The 16,010-nt window shown below is 45.9% G+C and overlaps 1 protein-coding gene across 1 annotated transcript in view; it reads right to left on the minus strand.

The window, feature by feature from the left end:
* DPH1 (diphthamide biosynthesis 1) overlaps positions 1-16,010 on the minus strand; it is a 1,562,622-nt gene that overhangs the window by 257,414 nt on the left and 1,289,198 nt on the right. Inside the window, exons 7-8 of the mRNA XM_086955191.1 lie at positions 9,817-9,885; positions 7,171-7,327 (exon numbers count right to left, since the gene is read on the minus strand). Of these exons, the coding sequence (XP_086811317.1) occupies positions 7,171-7,327; positions 9,817-9,885 (226 nt within the window). The remainder of the gene's footprint in view (positions 1-7,170; positions 7,328-9,816; positions 9,886-16,010) is intronic.

Genomic DNA, 16,010 nt, shown 5'->3' on the forward strand with positions numbered 1-16,010 from the left:
ACAGACGGGAAGTCCCAGGCCAAGTGACCAAAGTCAGCTCCCCTGCCACCCATCTATCACAGCAGTCAGTGTCGCACAACTGTAAACGGTGTAGCTGAGCCGGCGTGTAGTATAATCAAGTGAATATATTTATAATGTATAAGGCGTAGTCTGCTATTAGCGGATATTGCGCCCGTTTGGCGGCAGCAAAAGGACCATTGTTCCGTCGTGATGGAGATTCCCAATTCCGCCTCCCATTTACCCTTGACTGGGGCTGGGTCCCTCTCCCATTCCCCTTGAATTGAGCGATGTAGTCTCGACACTACATGTTCCGGGGAAGTGTGCTGTAAAAGAGTGTGTAGAGGGAGCATAATAGGGGGTTCTAACTGAAAGCAGAGAGCGCATGTCCTGCCTTAGCCTTACGTAATAAAATTGCTCCAAGGGAGTGGGGGTCGTGGTACCAAAGAAATCCTCACTAGTTCTAAATTTCCCATTTGTGTACAATTGGCCCCAAGTAAGGCAAGACAGTTTACGCAGCATGCGACGGCATCCCCCCTCTGTTGTGACTGGTAAATCATGTCTTCCCTGTAGTGGCGCCAATGGAGAGTAGAGTATAGGACATTTGAGTTTGTGCGCCAGATTGTTCCAGGCACCGGTAGTGCATTGTACGGTTGTAGCCGCTAGGTGTCTAGGGACCGCTGTAGTGCTTAGATATGCTGTGCAAAGTGTGGGGGCCATAGACCCATCTTCAATTGCTAGATGAGGCATGTACAGGGGGGGTGCATCTAATAGGCCGCAAAGTGCGCCTGGGCACAGATAAAATACAGTTCCATGTCTGGGACCTCGAATCCCACAGAATCAAAAGGACGAGTAAGAACGTCCCACGCTAATCTTGGTTGCTTCCCACCCCATGTTAGTCGGATCAGCTGGGTTTTAATGCATTTTAAAAAATGACAAATAGGAGCATAAGGAATGCTGGTAAAAAAGTAAAGTAGTTTGGGCAATATTATCATCTTGATCAAAGATACTCTGGCTGCCATGGAGAGAGGCATTGCGATCCATCTGGTGATTTTATCAGTGATGAGGTCAAGTGTGCGTCCGTAGTTGGAGCGCATCAGTTCCTCACGGCATCGAGATAGCCGGATGTTAAGATAAGTGATTGTGTCTGCACACCACGTCAAAGGGAAATCAGGTGCAAACTCCAATGTGTCATCTGTCAGAGGGAATATTTGGGTTTTCCCCCAATTCACATTTATCCCAGATAGTTGGACAAATAGGATGAGCAATCGGAGAATGGGATTGAGGCTTACCGCAGGATCCCATAGGTATAATGTGAGATCATCGGCATACAAGGAGATTAGAATCTGCCTCTCTGGGTATATCAAAGCATATTCCTGAAAGTGTTGTCTGACTTTTGCCGCCAGGGCTCGATGGCTATAACAAAAAGAAGGGGTGACAGGGGGCACCCCTAACTGGTGCCCCGTGTGATCGCAAAGAGAGCCGACTGTGCTCCATTAACCATCACTTTAGCTCGTACCCCTGAATATAATACATTAATCCACTCTAGGAAGGGGGCAGGGAACCCCATACGTTGTAAAACAAAGGCAAGGTAGTCCCACTCCAGTGAATCAAACGCCTTGGTGGCCTTCGAGAAATATAGCAGCGGCGTTGACGTCAGGGTCTATGTCATGAAGGAGTGCGAACAACGTGCGCAAGTAATGAGACGTACCTCTAGTGGGCACAAAACTTGATTGATCAGGGAGCACCAACGCCATCATAAGGGAACTAATACGATTAGCAATCAATTTGGCCAAAATGTTTGCGTCCACATTTATTAAAGACAGGGGCCTATACGAATCACAGTAAATAGATGGTTTACCCGGCTTATGTAGGGATATGATGCGCACCTCACGCATAGAGGGGGGAAGTATACCAGTCTCTCGAGCTTACTCCTAAACGTGTCACCGTACCGGGATGAGTAGGTGGTGGAAAGTTTTATAGAATTCGTCCGGGAGGCCGGCCGAGCCTATTGCTTTTCCTGATTTTAATTGCATTATGGCCGTTATAATTTCCTTATCCTCGTGATGTCTCAGAAGAAATTCCCTCTGCCCATCCCCCAACCAGGTGATCGCTGTATCCTCAAAGAAGGAAGTAAAGTCTATTGGCTGAGTTCTATGAGTCTTATAAAGACATCTGTAGAACTTACCAAAGGTTTCCACAATCTCAGTCGTATTGCTATGTATTTGGCCATCCTCCCTCTCAACTTCCAAGAACAACATTTGAAAATTGCGGAGGTCGAATTAAGGATGCAAGCGCATGACATTGTAATTACAGCTGCCACTATAATATCGTGCTCAGCCCATTGAGGATCACAGCGCCAGGATACCCGTGGGGTGACAGTTGCGCTCTATAAATGTGCCATACAATACAATACAATGATGAAAAAGTTACTTGTCTTCAGCAATTCTCTTTTTGGTAGATAATCTACATGCAAATTCCTCCCCTTTTTCTAGTATGCCCAGATGCCACAATGGATTCGGAGATTTTGTAATAGCCAAAGTCAAAGTCAAAAAGCTTTATTTCGATAAAATTCCATTATCATAAAAGCAAGTTTTTTTTAAAAAATTGGTAGTTAATAATAAATTTGGCAACACATTTCCAGTTAATAGCAAAAAAGTATAACATTTACTAGAATTAATATTGTTTAAAAAGAGATTAAACAGAGTATTTAAGCTTTCTGGCTCGAATAGCCCAAGCCCAAAATAAAAATTTTGCTAGGGCACAGGCGTAGGGTACGTAGCTGTCCGAAACAAGAATCCTAATTGCCACATCATGGCTCCTGGTTCCCAGTTGCCGGCACAAGTTCTTCAGCCACGCCCTTCTTGGATTGGCATATTCCTTGCAGACGAATAAGAAGTGGGCTAATGTCTCTGGGTGGGCTAAACATGATGGGCACAGATCAGTTTTATCTGTGCAGGATTTCCATGATTTGGTGAAAGTATTCAATGGCAAGGTGCCCGTTCTAAATTTAAAATACAAAGATCGGGCAAACGGTTTCCCGATTATGTCTAGGTAGGGTTCTCGTCTGGGACAGTCTTTAAACATTAAAAAATCCTCTGTGAGCCTACCAATGGATGTGCTAGAGTGCCTTTGGGAGCGAATCCAATCCCGGTAAAGGTTTTTAAGTACTTGTTTAGGAGGAGAGGTTCTGCTTGACCAGAAATCCAATAGGCCCAAGTTCGACAATAAGGTTTTCATGTCTGTTAACCATTTGACTCTGGCCCAGTGTGGTGACGCCATTATTTCTTCCAGGCCTCTGGCGTAGGCATTAAGTTCCTCTACCCGCCAAATACGAGCCCATAATAGGAGAGGACGGAATTTCGCAATTTCGCCAATCTGGGTGCAGCCAAGGTCCATAAATAAGGGTAAAAGTGGGGTGCTTTGAGGGAGGGACATTATTTGTCTACAGAAATTGTTCTCAGATTTTTGTAAAGCTTGAGAAGATGCAAAGCCCCAAAGTTCAGCTCCATATAGTGCAGAGCTGACACCCTTGGCAGCGTAGATCTCTAGGACTGTTCCTATTGGTTTGAACGAACTGGAGCATTGCTCCCTCAATAGGGCACCTGTGATCCTTTTATGGTTCAGCAGCATCTTATCTAGATGGAGAGTCCAATCCATTTTGTCTGAGATGCGTATCCCTAAATAATCAAATGCTTTAACCCTTTCCAGGAACTCGGTGTTTAGGATAGGGGGACGCACTTGCTGTTTAGGGGGATTAAGGACGAGGTATTTTGTTTTATTGGTATTTATAACCAAGCCCCGGTCAGTACAAAAGGTTTGGAAGTTGTCCAAGAGTTTCTGTAGTCCCATTGGGGTCTTGGAGATTAGGAGCGTGTCGTCCGCGAAGAGGAGGGTCGGTATGCGTACCCCCGCCAGGGATGGTTCGTCGGATGGTGATTTAAGTAGGTGCTCAACCACCCCATTGATGTACAAAGAGAAAAGGGTGGGAGCCAGAACACATCCCTGGCGTACCCCTCTCTCGACCGGAATACAGCCCGTTTTCTCCCCTCCAGAGCCCCACCTAATTTGGGCAAAGCTGTCCTGATGGAGCCTGACCAATAGGGATAAAAGATACTCTGGAAGCCCCATGTTGGCCAACACCTTCCACAACAAGTCCCTGGGGACAAGGTCAAAGGCAGTCTTTAAGTCGATGAATGCGAGATAAAGACTGCCCTTGCCTATCACTACCACCTTCCAGTAAATCATCATAAGCCTGAAGGCCTGCTCTATCGTACCGGTGCCTACTCTAAAACCGGCCTGAAAGTCGGTAAGTATTTTGTTTTCATCTACCCAGTTGAGTATCCTGAGTAGAATAACTTTACCGACAACTTTTTGGCTTACATCTAGTAAGCTAATCGGCCTGTAATTGGACGGATCATCCCTAGGGCCTTTCTTGTGGATGGGAACCACCTCTGCCCCCTTCCAAGACACGGGAATTGGGGCACCCCTACAGATGGCAAGAAGGAGGGAGTGTATTAATTTGCCCCAATTAACACCATCAGATTTTAGCAGGTCCCCGGGGATGCCATCTGGTCCTGCGGCTTTTTGTGGAATGATGGAGTTAATAGCATATTCTACTTCCTTCAAAGTAAAGTCAGGGTCACTAGGGAGATGAATATAATTAGTGAAGGGAGAGGATTGGAAAGACCCTCTTCCGTTCAGGTCGTTATGGCAGGAGTAAAGTTTGGAAAAATGAGCCTCCCATACCTCGCCCGAAATATAAGGTCGCTATCCGGTCTATTTCGTGCCCTTATGGTATCCCAGAAGGATTTAGAGTCTTTTTTCATACTGGCTTCCTTAAGGGTTAGCCAGTAGGCATCCTCCCACTCTCTTTTAGCTACCTGTAGGGCCTTTTTATGGTTTCTTCTGGCAATTTGAATTGTTAGGGACGACTTCCCTTTGACTGCCTCTATTAGGCATGATTTGGCCTTCCTGCATGTTGCCGAATACCAATCGTGTTTGCCTTTAGGTTTAGGTTTCTGTTTCCCTGAGGGCAGTTGTACCCAAAAGAGGTCCCCAATAGTTTTTACAGCAGCTTCAAAAATAGCGGTAGCCTTGTCTGCTGCTATGGTTAGATCAATGGAGCTAATTTCAGCCTGCGTGCCCTTAACCACTTCGTCTATTGTGGATAGTTTGTCGGTGTTACACATAAACTTACTCCACTTTAGACGCCTGCCACAAGAGGCAACAGTAATCCCCTGTGGGCGGCTTAGAGAGGCTGGCAGTACTTCAATGTGCCAAGGATTTTTTAGGGATAAGGAGAGTGGGTTATGGTCGCTCTCTATGGTATTGGTAATAACCAGGTCGTTAACATGGCTCCAGAGGCCCCTATCCAGCAGAATATAGTCAATCCGTGTGCATTCACCAACTCTGTTAAATGTGGGAGCACCCAGGAGGTCAGATCGAGTGCGACCATTAGCAGCTCTTAATCCAAACTCCAGTGTGAGTGCATTTAGATGGATTGCACTGCGAGTCCAGCGCTTGATGGGTGGGATAGAGAGGGTAGGGATACCCCATCTACTATCCTCTTCTCCTAGGTCTGGTATTCCTTCTAGGGGGAGTGGTTCATATGTACAATTAAAATCCCCAGCTACTAGGATATGGCCATGTCCACTCTGCTCTCTCAGCTGAGCCTCAAGCTCCATCATTGTGGGTGAAATGCACCCATTTTTTGTTCCCCTGATGTAAACATTGTAAAGGTCAACAGTTATACTTCCCCGTAGGCCCAATAGGGAGACACCAAGGATATCCGGGGTTCCTGCCTTCTTGGTGGTTATCCTGCAGTTAAGCAGGATACTTATCCAAATAATTAGCCCCCCCGATGGCCGCCCCTTCCCTGCCTTGGATTTTATTGCTGGTGTGGAAAAGGTGACAAACCCCACCCGGTGCAGTGGTTCAGTGGCCCATGTCTCTTGAAATATACAGATTTTATGGGCATCAACCAGAGCATTCCACTCCGGGAGGCCTAGTTTCCTTGAGATCCCAGCAAGGTTCCAACTAAGAATTTTTAACTCGCCATGTGCTGAGTTTCCGTCTGGAATCACAGTACAATGGGGGTTGGATGAAACTACACTATCCCTAATTAGTGTAGATGATGACACCTCTAAGTTTGTAGGGAGAGATGTGCCCAGCACTGCATCCTTCATGGCGATATTAGCATGAGGGAGGTCAGTGTCTGAGCCTCCCTTAGAAGAAAGTCAATCAACCTCATCCAGTACACAGTACCTATTTGGGTGGGCAAACTGTGTATAGGAGGGGTTAAGGGACAGAGATGAAAATGGATCCTGCCGTGGCTGTTGCCATTGATGATGATTGGCAGTAAGTGGTGGCTGAGGCGGTTGTTGCCACTGCTGGGTAGGTTGGAAAAAAGGTGGTAAGGGGTGGAAAGGTTGTTGCCACTGGGGGCCCACATGGTGCGGGACAAAAGGTGGAAAGTAGGGAGGCTGCTGCCAGTGGTTAGGGGCATATCGGGGGGGATGTACAGGCTCTTGATTACTTGGAATGATTGGCCGGTGGAAGTTGGGTCTTGTCGAGTTGGGGAGGAAGTAGGACAAGGGGAGTGGTTTGATCTGGGTGGCAGGACCGCTGTTAGGTGCATTACAAATAAAAGTCGCAGCCCCCACATCCCTGAAATTAACAGTAATTACATCCCCTGGTATTGTTTTCTTACCCCTACCCACCCAATCCCCTCTACGTACAGTGAGAATTTCCCCACTCATACTAATAGCTCTCCTGCACTGTTGAGTGGCGTTGGTTCCAACTTGAAGTCAGTTACATCAACATAGCCAACTAGTGTCACCCCGGCACCCTCACATCAGTACCTCATTCATTAGTTTGACAGTAAAAATGGGAGCCTTCTTTTTAATCAGATGCTTCTGAGGATCCTTCAGAATGGAGAGGTGGTCAGGCCCTGTGAGGAACCAGTTGGTACACAGAGATCCATCAGAAAAGTAGTTACCAAAAGTAAGCTAACTTATTTCTAAATTGCTGGGTCAGTCAGCTAGTGTGGTACCCTTTCTGTCTCTGGACAGGAGACAAGCTCTTTTTGTCTGTTTGTCAGAGGTTATTTAATGAATTTCCATGCAGTTATACATATCCAGATCCCAGCTTCAATACTTGCAAAAAACTTACTTCCATAATCTGCGGAGAACCCTGACGTCCAAGCGTGCCGAGGATGAGGCCCCATGTCTTGGCAGTGGTGGCAGTAGCGATGGCATCCTTCCGTGCACTGCGCATGGTCTCATGATCGTAATACTCGCGGGAGAACACTTTGCTGTAAGGATCGTACCTGTAAGAGATAAGCAAAAGCAGCATTAAGGTTTCAGGCTAACTCCTCCCCTAACCAATACGACTAAGAGGCCTAAGATTCCTGACCCAAGAGGCTTCTCAGCATGTTCTGGTCCTGGACCCAAAGGCGACTCTTCAGGGATCCTGGGGCCTTGATTCAAATATACTCTATACTCTACAGGGGCAATTCATAATACCCCACCAGGAAAACCTTCTGGGTTAAGTCAGGGATCTTATTCTGGACCAAGTGAGGTCATAAAGAGAAAAGGGAGCTTTGACCTTGGGAGACACCTCAGCTGTGCTGGTTCACCAGGCACAAGAGATTTTTCAGGGAACACGTGGCCCAGGAGCATCATCAGGAAGTGAAAGATCGAAGGCCAAAAGAGTCTCAGCATGAGGGGCCCAGGAAGGTCCTCTGATGCTCATGAATCCTGAGCCCCTGGCTGCCTCGCTTGGAGCTAGGGATCCTGGGGCCCAGGAGACTCTTTAGGGTACCTAAGACCCAGATGTAACTACAACTGCAGTGTCCCTGACGTTTGTAAGATTTTTTGAGATGGGGAGGGAGCATACTGCTATGCATTTTGGTGGTCAAACTGGCCAGGATAAGGGTTAGATAGTACTGTTCGAGGGTAGGATCTCCCGGTCAAGACTGGAGGCAGATGGGACATAAGTAGGGGTTGGAGCTCCCTCCTGGGTAGAAATGCTGCACATGGACATAGACATAGTGTGGCATTTTGGATGCCTCTTCAAAATAAACGGGAGTGCATGCACTGCAGTGTAGAGTCTCACACCCATCGCTAGTAACATTTGAGATTTTGTCTGGGGTGGCGAGGGATAATAGAGTTCTAGGAGGTTGCCTCCTGGCAGGGCAAGCAACACCTATTGTATAGCTTTTGGTGGTCTCTCCTGGGCTGGATTTGGTGCAGTCACGCCCTTAGTGAATGCACTATTATTGTTTGCTATGATGAGTACTGGCACTTCTCAGCAGGGTTCGATACCGCACCAGGCTCTCCCTGGTTCGAGTGCATTACTGTGGATGACAGTGCCGGCGCTTCTCGGTGGGATGTAGGACCGTGGGTACCTTGAAGGACTTCGATTAACACAGTGTGGACATTAGTGCAAGGCTGCACAAAACAACGCACTGGAGAGTTTATAAAGGGTCAGTTTTTTCATGCTGCTAGTTTTTTATTTTTTATATTGCTTCCCAAATATAAAAATCTGTTGCATCCCTGCATCCCCATCATTTATGGAGAAGCCTCTGATTTGTGGCCTACTCTGATGAGGAGCGAATTTTAATCAAGTTTCAGGCGAGCAGCAGGAAGTCTTCCAGCGCTATAAAGCTGCCGCGCCGGCCGCCTCGGCTCGGTAACAAATGGCCTACTAAGAGATGCAGGTATTGGGCGGGCGGGCCTGCGCGAGGGCGTAAAGGGCCTCGTGCCCTCCTCATCACGGTTTAATGGCGCTGCGCGAGGCGCGAGGCGCTAGGCGGCTTAATGGCGCAGGCGGCTCCTGCCAAAATGTTTACCCGCGTCTGCCGCTCACTGACCACAGTGCGCGGGGTGAGACCCTCTGATGGCCGCCAGCTAGGGATGCGTCATCACGGGGTGAGGTGCTACTACCTGGAGAGGAGGGGGGCATAGGGTTTAAGTGGCATAAAGGGCGAGGGGGGCGAGGGAGCACCTGTGTAGAACATGGGGAAGGTGCAGATTGGGGATAAGTGGCACACGAGGTGAGGTGGCAGTTCTTTTGGGAAGGGGGCACATGATGGTGGGCTGGGGAACCGAGTAAAATGGTGGAAAAGGGCTGGATGAACTAATGTGCACTAATTAGTGTGGTGTTCTACCTTGGAAGGCCAGGCTCACTGGAAACGTGGCAATGGCGGAACAAATTATGCAGCATGGTTGAGAAAAAAAATCAAAACGCGTTATTGGGTCACACTCTGTGGCAGTATCAATTCACTATGCGATCATATTAACACGCATTAATACTGTCTGAGCAAAATTTCCTCTTCATCTGGACACGGCAACAAAAAACGACCAATTGCCCATTACAAAGTATTTATCATTCCGGCACAGCGTGAGGTGTTTTATTAACTTTTGATCAGTTTGAGGCCGACACTATTTTTTATTGTTCTGTGCAAATTATGAAGCAGATGGTCGATTATGTAGCAAGTGTGGTAAATCCTTAATTATGTGGGAAACACGGCAGCCCCAGAAGCTGACAGTGGCCCTAAGGGGTTTCAGGGAACGAGGTTCGGCTGTGGTGATTTGCTTTTTTTGGAGTTAAATGAAACACTGAGTAACCTGGGCATTTATTGGAGTGCTGCATGGTAGAGATTGCCACATGGGGTTGGCTGACATGTGGTCAATACTCTGACTGGATTAAAGTGCTCCATAATGTAAGGCGCTAGAAAGAATTACATGCTCTTTGGAGTAAGGTGGCACATGCAGGGAAGGGCCATAGGAAGAGGTGTGGGAGAGGGTACCATACCTGTAAGCATCTGTTTCAGGGTTTGCAATCATGATAGATTCCAGGTGGAAGCGTCCATCTCCCAGGTATCTGTTCAGAAAGAGAGAGATGGTTATGGTATAGAAACGTAGAGATATCTTGACAGCCTAAATCATACCTAGAGACCCACAGAGTTCAGGTAAAAGTCACAGCAAAGTCGAGTCAATGTGTTATGCTTCAAGAGGTTCATAAAATGAGAAACAGAGGTTGGTCAAAAATATCTATGACAAGTTCTGAAAGGCAACTCAATATGTAAAGCGCTTCATAAATAGACATCATTATTGGGTCACGGGTGAGCAGTAAAGGCTCTTGGGATCCCCAGTATATCCATGCAGTCATTAGCGCCTTTAACTATTCCTGAGTACACCTGAGCATCGCTGTGCAACATGGAGAACCATCCAGTTTTCGAGAGAAACCACGAGTAGCTCTGAACATTCCACATAATCCCTGTCCATCTGGAATAAAGTCTGGGCACCCCTGAACAGAAAATGCACCTGCAAACACTTCTTAGGCTCTCTGAATATCGCCGAGCATCTATTAAGAGCCCAAAGTATTCTTGAGTAACCCAGGCAGCTTTGTGCATGCCTGAGAATAAAAGTGCAGCCAAGCTGATGTATGAGAATTAATGGAAAACGAAAACTGAGAATACACATTGGAGGAAACACAATCACGGAAAAAAGAATTTTAAGGACAAACAATTTAAAAGAAATAAAAAAATATAGGAACATTTTTGAAGGAAAACATGTTAAGGTGATACAATGACATCAAAAACTACATAAAAACAGAAGAACAGGAGTAACTAAACATTATTTTATTGTACTTGGAAATTAGAAAGTACATTAAATCTACAATATGGATATATGTTAGCCATAGGAAATAGAGGACCCCAGATAAAATCCCAGTTAGAGAATAAAATGTTCAGAATTTCAAAAGGTACTTTTTTATAGCAATTACAAAAAATGCAGGACCTCTTGGGAGTGCTTTTCCAATGACATTTTTTATCTATGAAAACACACACATTTATGTATATTGAAAGAAAGTGGATTATTAGTTGTGGTGGGTGTGACTCCTTCACAAGTAATATATTTACAACCTTCTGTCTACTGGGAACCAAGTACCCTGTCGTAGCACTAAACTTTCTCAGGGGAGTGAAGAACAGCAGTCTGAGGCCTACTCAGAGGATGTGGTGGTGGTGGGGGGGCTAATACCAAAGTTCGCTCATATGCAACAAATAGCACTCAATAAATAACTGTCCAGTGTTAGACATTGGGTTTCTGGTTGGCAAAAGTATGATCCTGGTCCAAGCAGAAGCCACAATCCTAGTCGGGGTAAGCTAGATACACACTAAAAGATAACCTATGCTCACCATCGGGTAGCCTGGCACAGAGCACTACGGCTTATCTGAAGAAGCAATGCGTCAAGTATTTGTGCAACACACACGCACACACAAAGAGTAACCCAATGAATACACCACAAAAAGACTCCACACAGGTTTAGAAAAATAGATTCTATTCTGAACAAAACAAGACTAAAACGTCAAAAATCAAAAGTATAAAGTTGAGATAATGACTTTTAAAAGAATAAATGCTGAAAAGCGCTTAGCCACAATTAGCGCAAAAAAGGTAATGTGAGGTCACGCTAGACAAGGTCAAAGTCAAAGTTCGGGTGACCGCTGCGGAGTGACAGCCAGCTACAGGACTCACGGATGCCCCTGTGAACAAAGTACTTTTTCTGGATGCAGAAAACCAGATGCATCAATATTCTCCGCGCATTGAAGGCAATGTTCCAAAGACAGGTGCTGGAGTTGAGAGGCACTGGTGTTGCGCCGGATTCTGCCACACAGTCGAGGGGATGCATCGATCTCACCAAGGTGCAACAGCAGTGATACACTGTCCAATGTGTCAATCTCGGGAGGCAAAGCGCTGGTCCCGATGCAATGCCCTGATTTTACTCTCACAACAGGGTCGATTGTGCCAGTTCTGTTTCACAGGGTCAGGAGATGAGTCAAAATCCATGATGCAAGTATCTGGGGCACTGCCAATAAGCCAGGCACAGGAGCAGGGGTAGAAGCTTTTATTTCTCTGAGTCTCAAGCAATAGGAAGCAAGCCAACAAGCCCTTATAGATAACTTGGGGGGAAGACAAAGTCCAACTCTTCTTCATCAAAGTCAGAGAGCAGCAGGCAGCAAGGTAACACAAGAGAAAAGCAGGCCTTCCAAATCTACAGTCCAAAGATCAGTCCGTTAACGAGCACAGCAGTCCCTCTGCTAGAGACTCATTTCAAGATTCAGATGTGCCTGATTTTAGGAGGTCAGAGATCCAGTACTTAAAAAACAAGCAATGGAAATGCAATAGGTCTCGCATTAGAAAAGTTGGAGCTATTGGTCTTGTAAATGACAAATATTTTATTTATGTGTTGGTTTTTAAAATAGCTAAATTGATAGCTTTGTCATTTACAATGCCAATAGTTATAACTTTCGCGAATGTGACACCTATAGCATTTGTAATGCAACACGTTTTGTATTTACGTGACTTAGATGGCAGCTCTGGTCGTTAGGCCACATCTGCGGTTAACCTGCAGCACAGAGTACTACTACATTAAGTGGTGTGACAAGCAGAAATAAAAGAACTCCAGTTTCATTTATTTGGAGACAGCTTGAACAGGCCACAAAATAGGTAGGCAACCTTGACATCAGGAATATAAGTAGAGGTGAATTCAGGATGGAATTGGATCGTCAAGCCTTTAGCACAAGCCAGGGCAGGGGTACCATGCAAGGTCTTAAGAGAGGGGCTAGGGGTACCAGTGATTGTCCATTTCCTTCCAAGATACTCCATTACACGGCCTGTGGATGTGGGGGGATTGTGGCCAGCCCTGCTAAGTGCCACGCATTAGGGGTTTGTCTAATGTATTTCAGTGTCGGTACCCCACATCATGGCACTGAAAGGCAATTAGAGCTTCTCAGACTGTGCCTTGTTACTCTCGGCACTCAGTGAACTGATATTCGAGCCTGCTAGAATGGTAAGCATGCAATCAAGAGTCGCAGCCAGTGGTCAAGTACAGGTTAGGTTGCCATGGGGGCAGCCGGATAGGGCGTGGTCTCATTAGCACCTATGGGCTGTGTTGAACAGCAAGCTGTCGACAAGTACCACGCGGGGAGCTGAGACTGCAAGACTCACTTTCACTGGGTTTCCCTTAACTTTGCATCTTGTAAGCAGCAACTGACACGCGACACCATGACGACGCCAATCAGTCGCCACGCGGGAGTCCCGAGGTCTGCAGCGCCACCACTCTGACTACTTCCAGAGAAGGAGGCTTGTACCACGCTGTTTTTTATGCAGGGTGGCACTTCAGAATCTGAGTTAGTTCACAGCACATTTCCAGTGGCTCAGATCAGAGACGTGTAATTCTTGCACATGTAAAATGTAAAGCTCACTATTTTCTGATTCTTTCTGTCCCACTCGGACAGATCAGAGTTGAATTATTACAACCCATCCATTATGATTTTTGGGTTAGGACAGGGGCGTTGTAATTACTATAGATACCACAAGTGAGAAAACATTAAAAAAATATGAGTGTATAAAATAGCCAATGCAGACAACACGTTTTGCTTGGGGAGATAGCAATCATGTGGTAGTGCATTATAAAACGTGGATAATTATACTGTGATATAATTATATATTCAATACATTCCATTTATATTGTGTTGGTACTAAGTTTGATCAGTGCCTTCGATTAAGCTAAAGAAAAACGAAGGAGTGTTTTATCAGTACGCTTTGGACCAGATCTTTTTGCTTGAACCAAAGGTCAGTGGTGTGCTAGGCTTTTTTTTATTTTATCCGTGCCTCTGCACTTTGTTGCAGTGGTGCATGAACCAAGGCCTATCCTGGATTATAGTGTGCAAACGCCTTCACTGGTCCAGAAAGCGAGCAAGGAAGAAAAGAGGAAGAATGGCACTTGAGGATGAGGGGCGAGCCACAAAAGAGGTGAGAAGGGAGGAAAAGCAGACATAATCAACAGTGAAGAAGGTGAGAGACAAGGGGAACCAACAGATAGACAGAAAAACGATTAAGGAGGAAAGTGCAGAAACTTGGGAAATCACGTGAGAAAGGGCTACAGAAAGAAAGAAGCAAAAGGAAAATAAAGGGAGAAAAATAATGGGAAGGAGAACAAGACGGAGGGCATTGCTGTGGGGAGGGGGAGGAGAAATGCGACAGGGCCGCAACAGGGGGCGGAGCGGGGAGAACGGCGATGAGGGAGAGACCGTGAATAGTGTGAAGCAGCAGGGGCCTTTGAAGTGAAGCTAAGCTTCACTTCAAAGGTGTGGGAGGAGTGCGGCTGAGGCAGAGCGCACGCTGGGGGAAGCTTGTGGAGCGGAGCGGGAAGAGCTGCTGGGGAACAGATGGCTGGCATTTGATGATGTGCACGCGCATTTTAGGTCAATGCGCTTGCGCATGGACCTAAAAGCGCACGGGCACAGCATCAAATCGCCAGTCTAGGTAAGTCTTGTTTAAGCCCCTATAGTCTCGCTCCGCTCAATGTGCATGCCCATTGAGAGGCGAGACCTAAAAAGTACCTTTGATGTGGGGGGGGGTGTCTTCAAAGCAGCTCTCTGAAGTGCACAGGTCCTCCTTTCAGCCCAGTCCTGTCTGCCAGGCTATCTATGGCTATCTATGGGGGGGTATATCAGCCCTTTGTGTGCGGACAGGCCACTAACTATTCAAGTGACGTGTTAGCCCCTCCCTTCTATCCTGCCCAGGCATTTCTAAAATAGTAATGTTATATCCAACTTCACCAGTAAATAGGATTTATCAATACCATTCCAAACATATGAAACATGAAAATGCCACTTTCTCTCTGTTCTCTCTGTTCAGGAATTACAGCTCAAAAGTGTATTAAGGAATTCCCAATGCTAACCTAGGAGAAGTAGGCCTCATAGTAGTGAAAAATGAAATAGACTGTTTGTCACTACCATGACATGCAAAACATAAAAGTACATGTCCTACCTTTTACTCATATAGCACCCTGCCCTTAGGGCTACTATAAGGGGTGACGTGTAATAAAAGGGGAGTTGAAGGCTTGGCAAGTGGTTTTAAATTCCAAGTTGAAGTGGCAGCAAACTACACACAGGCCCTGTAGTGGCAGACCAGAGACATGTTTGAAATGCTACTACAATCAGTGCTGTAGCCCGCAAGAAGCATTTAATTTACACGCCCTACATTGTACACTACCTTACAAGGGACATACAAGTAAATTAAATAGGTCAATCAGGTATACACCAATTACACATATGTTCACGGAAGAAGCACATGCAATTTACTGATTAGCAGTGGTAAAGTGTTCAGAAGTCCTAGGTCAACAAAGGAGTTCAGCAAAAAGAGGAGCAGGAAAGCAAAACGTTTGTCTTGACTCTTCAGAAAGAGCTATTTTTTAACATCCAGCCAGTGCTTTTTCGGAAAGAAACGTACGTTATTATGCACATACCACTGAATACCAGGCCTTATTTCACAACGATCTACAAGTAGGCAAAGAAAAAATACCCATGGTGATGTGCTCATAATAGTTCGGATCCCAAGGCAGTACTGAATCCTAAGATCACAGTACCCCCCACATATGCTAGACACAACATAAGGCAGAGTTGTTATGAAAAGGCAGCCTACTGGCTTTGTCATGGTGTCTATGAATATGATGTAAAGCACTCACATATTACTTGATCATAAACACGCACTAAACAATAAAGAACATAAACCACACATTTTTGAAAACGTAAACTGCATTTTCGCTTGCTGCAATGGTGCGAGCTCAGCCAAGTGCTTGTAAGTCATTCACAAATACGTGGACACCAATTGTAAACCTGGCTCAAGGCGCACAACTATAGTGCCAGAGGGTTTCCAATGTATCCAGTCTATAATTCCACTCCTTGATGCTGAAACAGACTCTTGTTCATAAAGAAACTGTTGCTTTACAGTACTTAAACCAATTTACAAACAAGGTAAAACAACTTTCATGATTAAATACAAATGTTGCTCCATATTTGCAGAATCGAACTGTGACGATATGTCAATGTACTGACCAGGTGCCGTGAGCGTGAGGGGTAGGTGTTCCGCCGATCCAGCGCCCGACTTAAGGTTCATCTTACTGAACAGCGCTCGCCTCACGGGAGTATGCTGCGAGGCTCT

This window comes from Lissotriton vulgaris, chromosome 2_1 (genome assembly GCF_964263255.1).
Source record: "Lissotriton vulgaris chromosome 2_1, aLisVul1.2, whole genome shotgun sequence".
In the NCBI taxonomy this organism is placed as follows: domain Eukaryota; kingdom Metazoa; phylum Chordata; class Amphibia; order Caudata; family Salamandridae; genus Lissotriton; species Lissotriton vulgaris.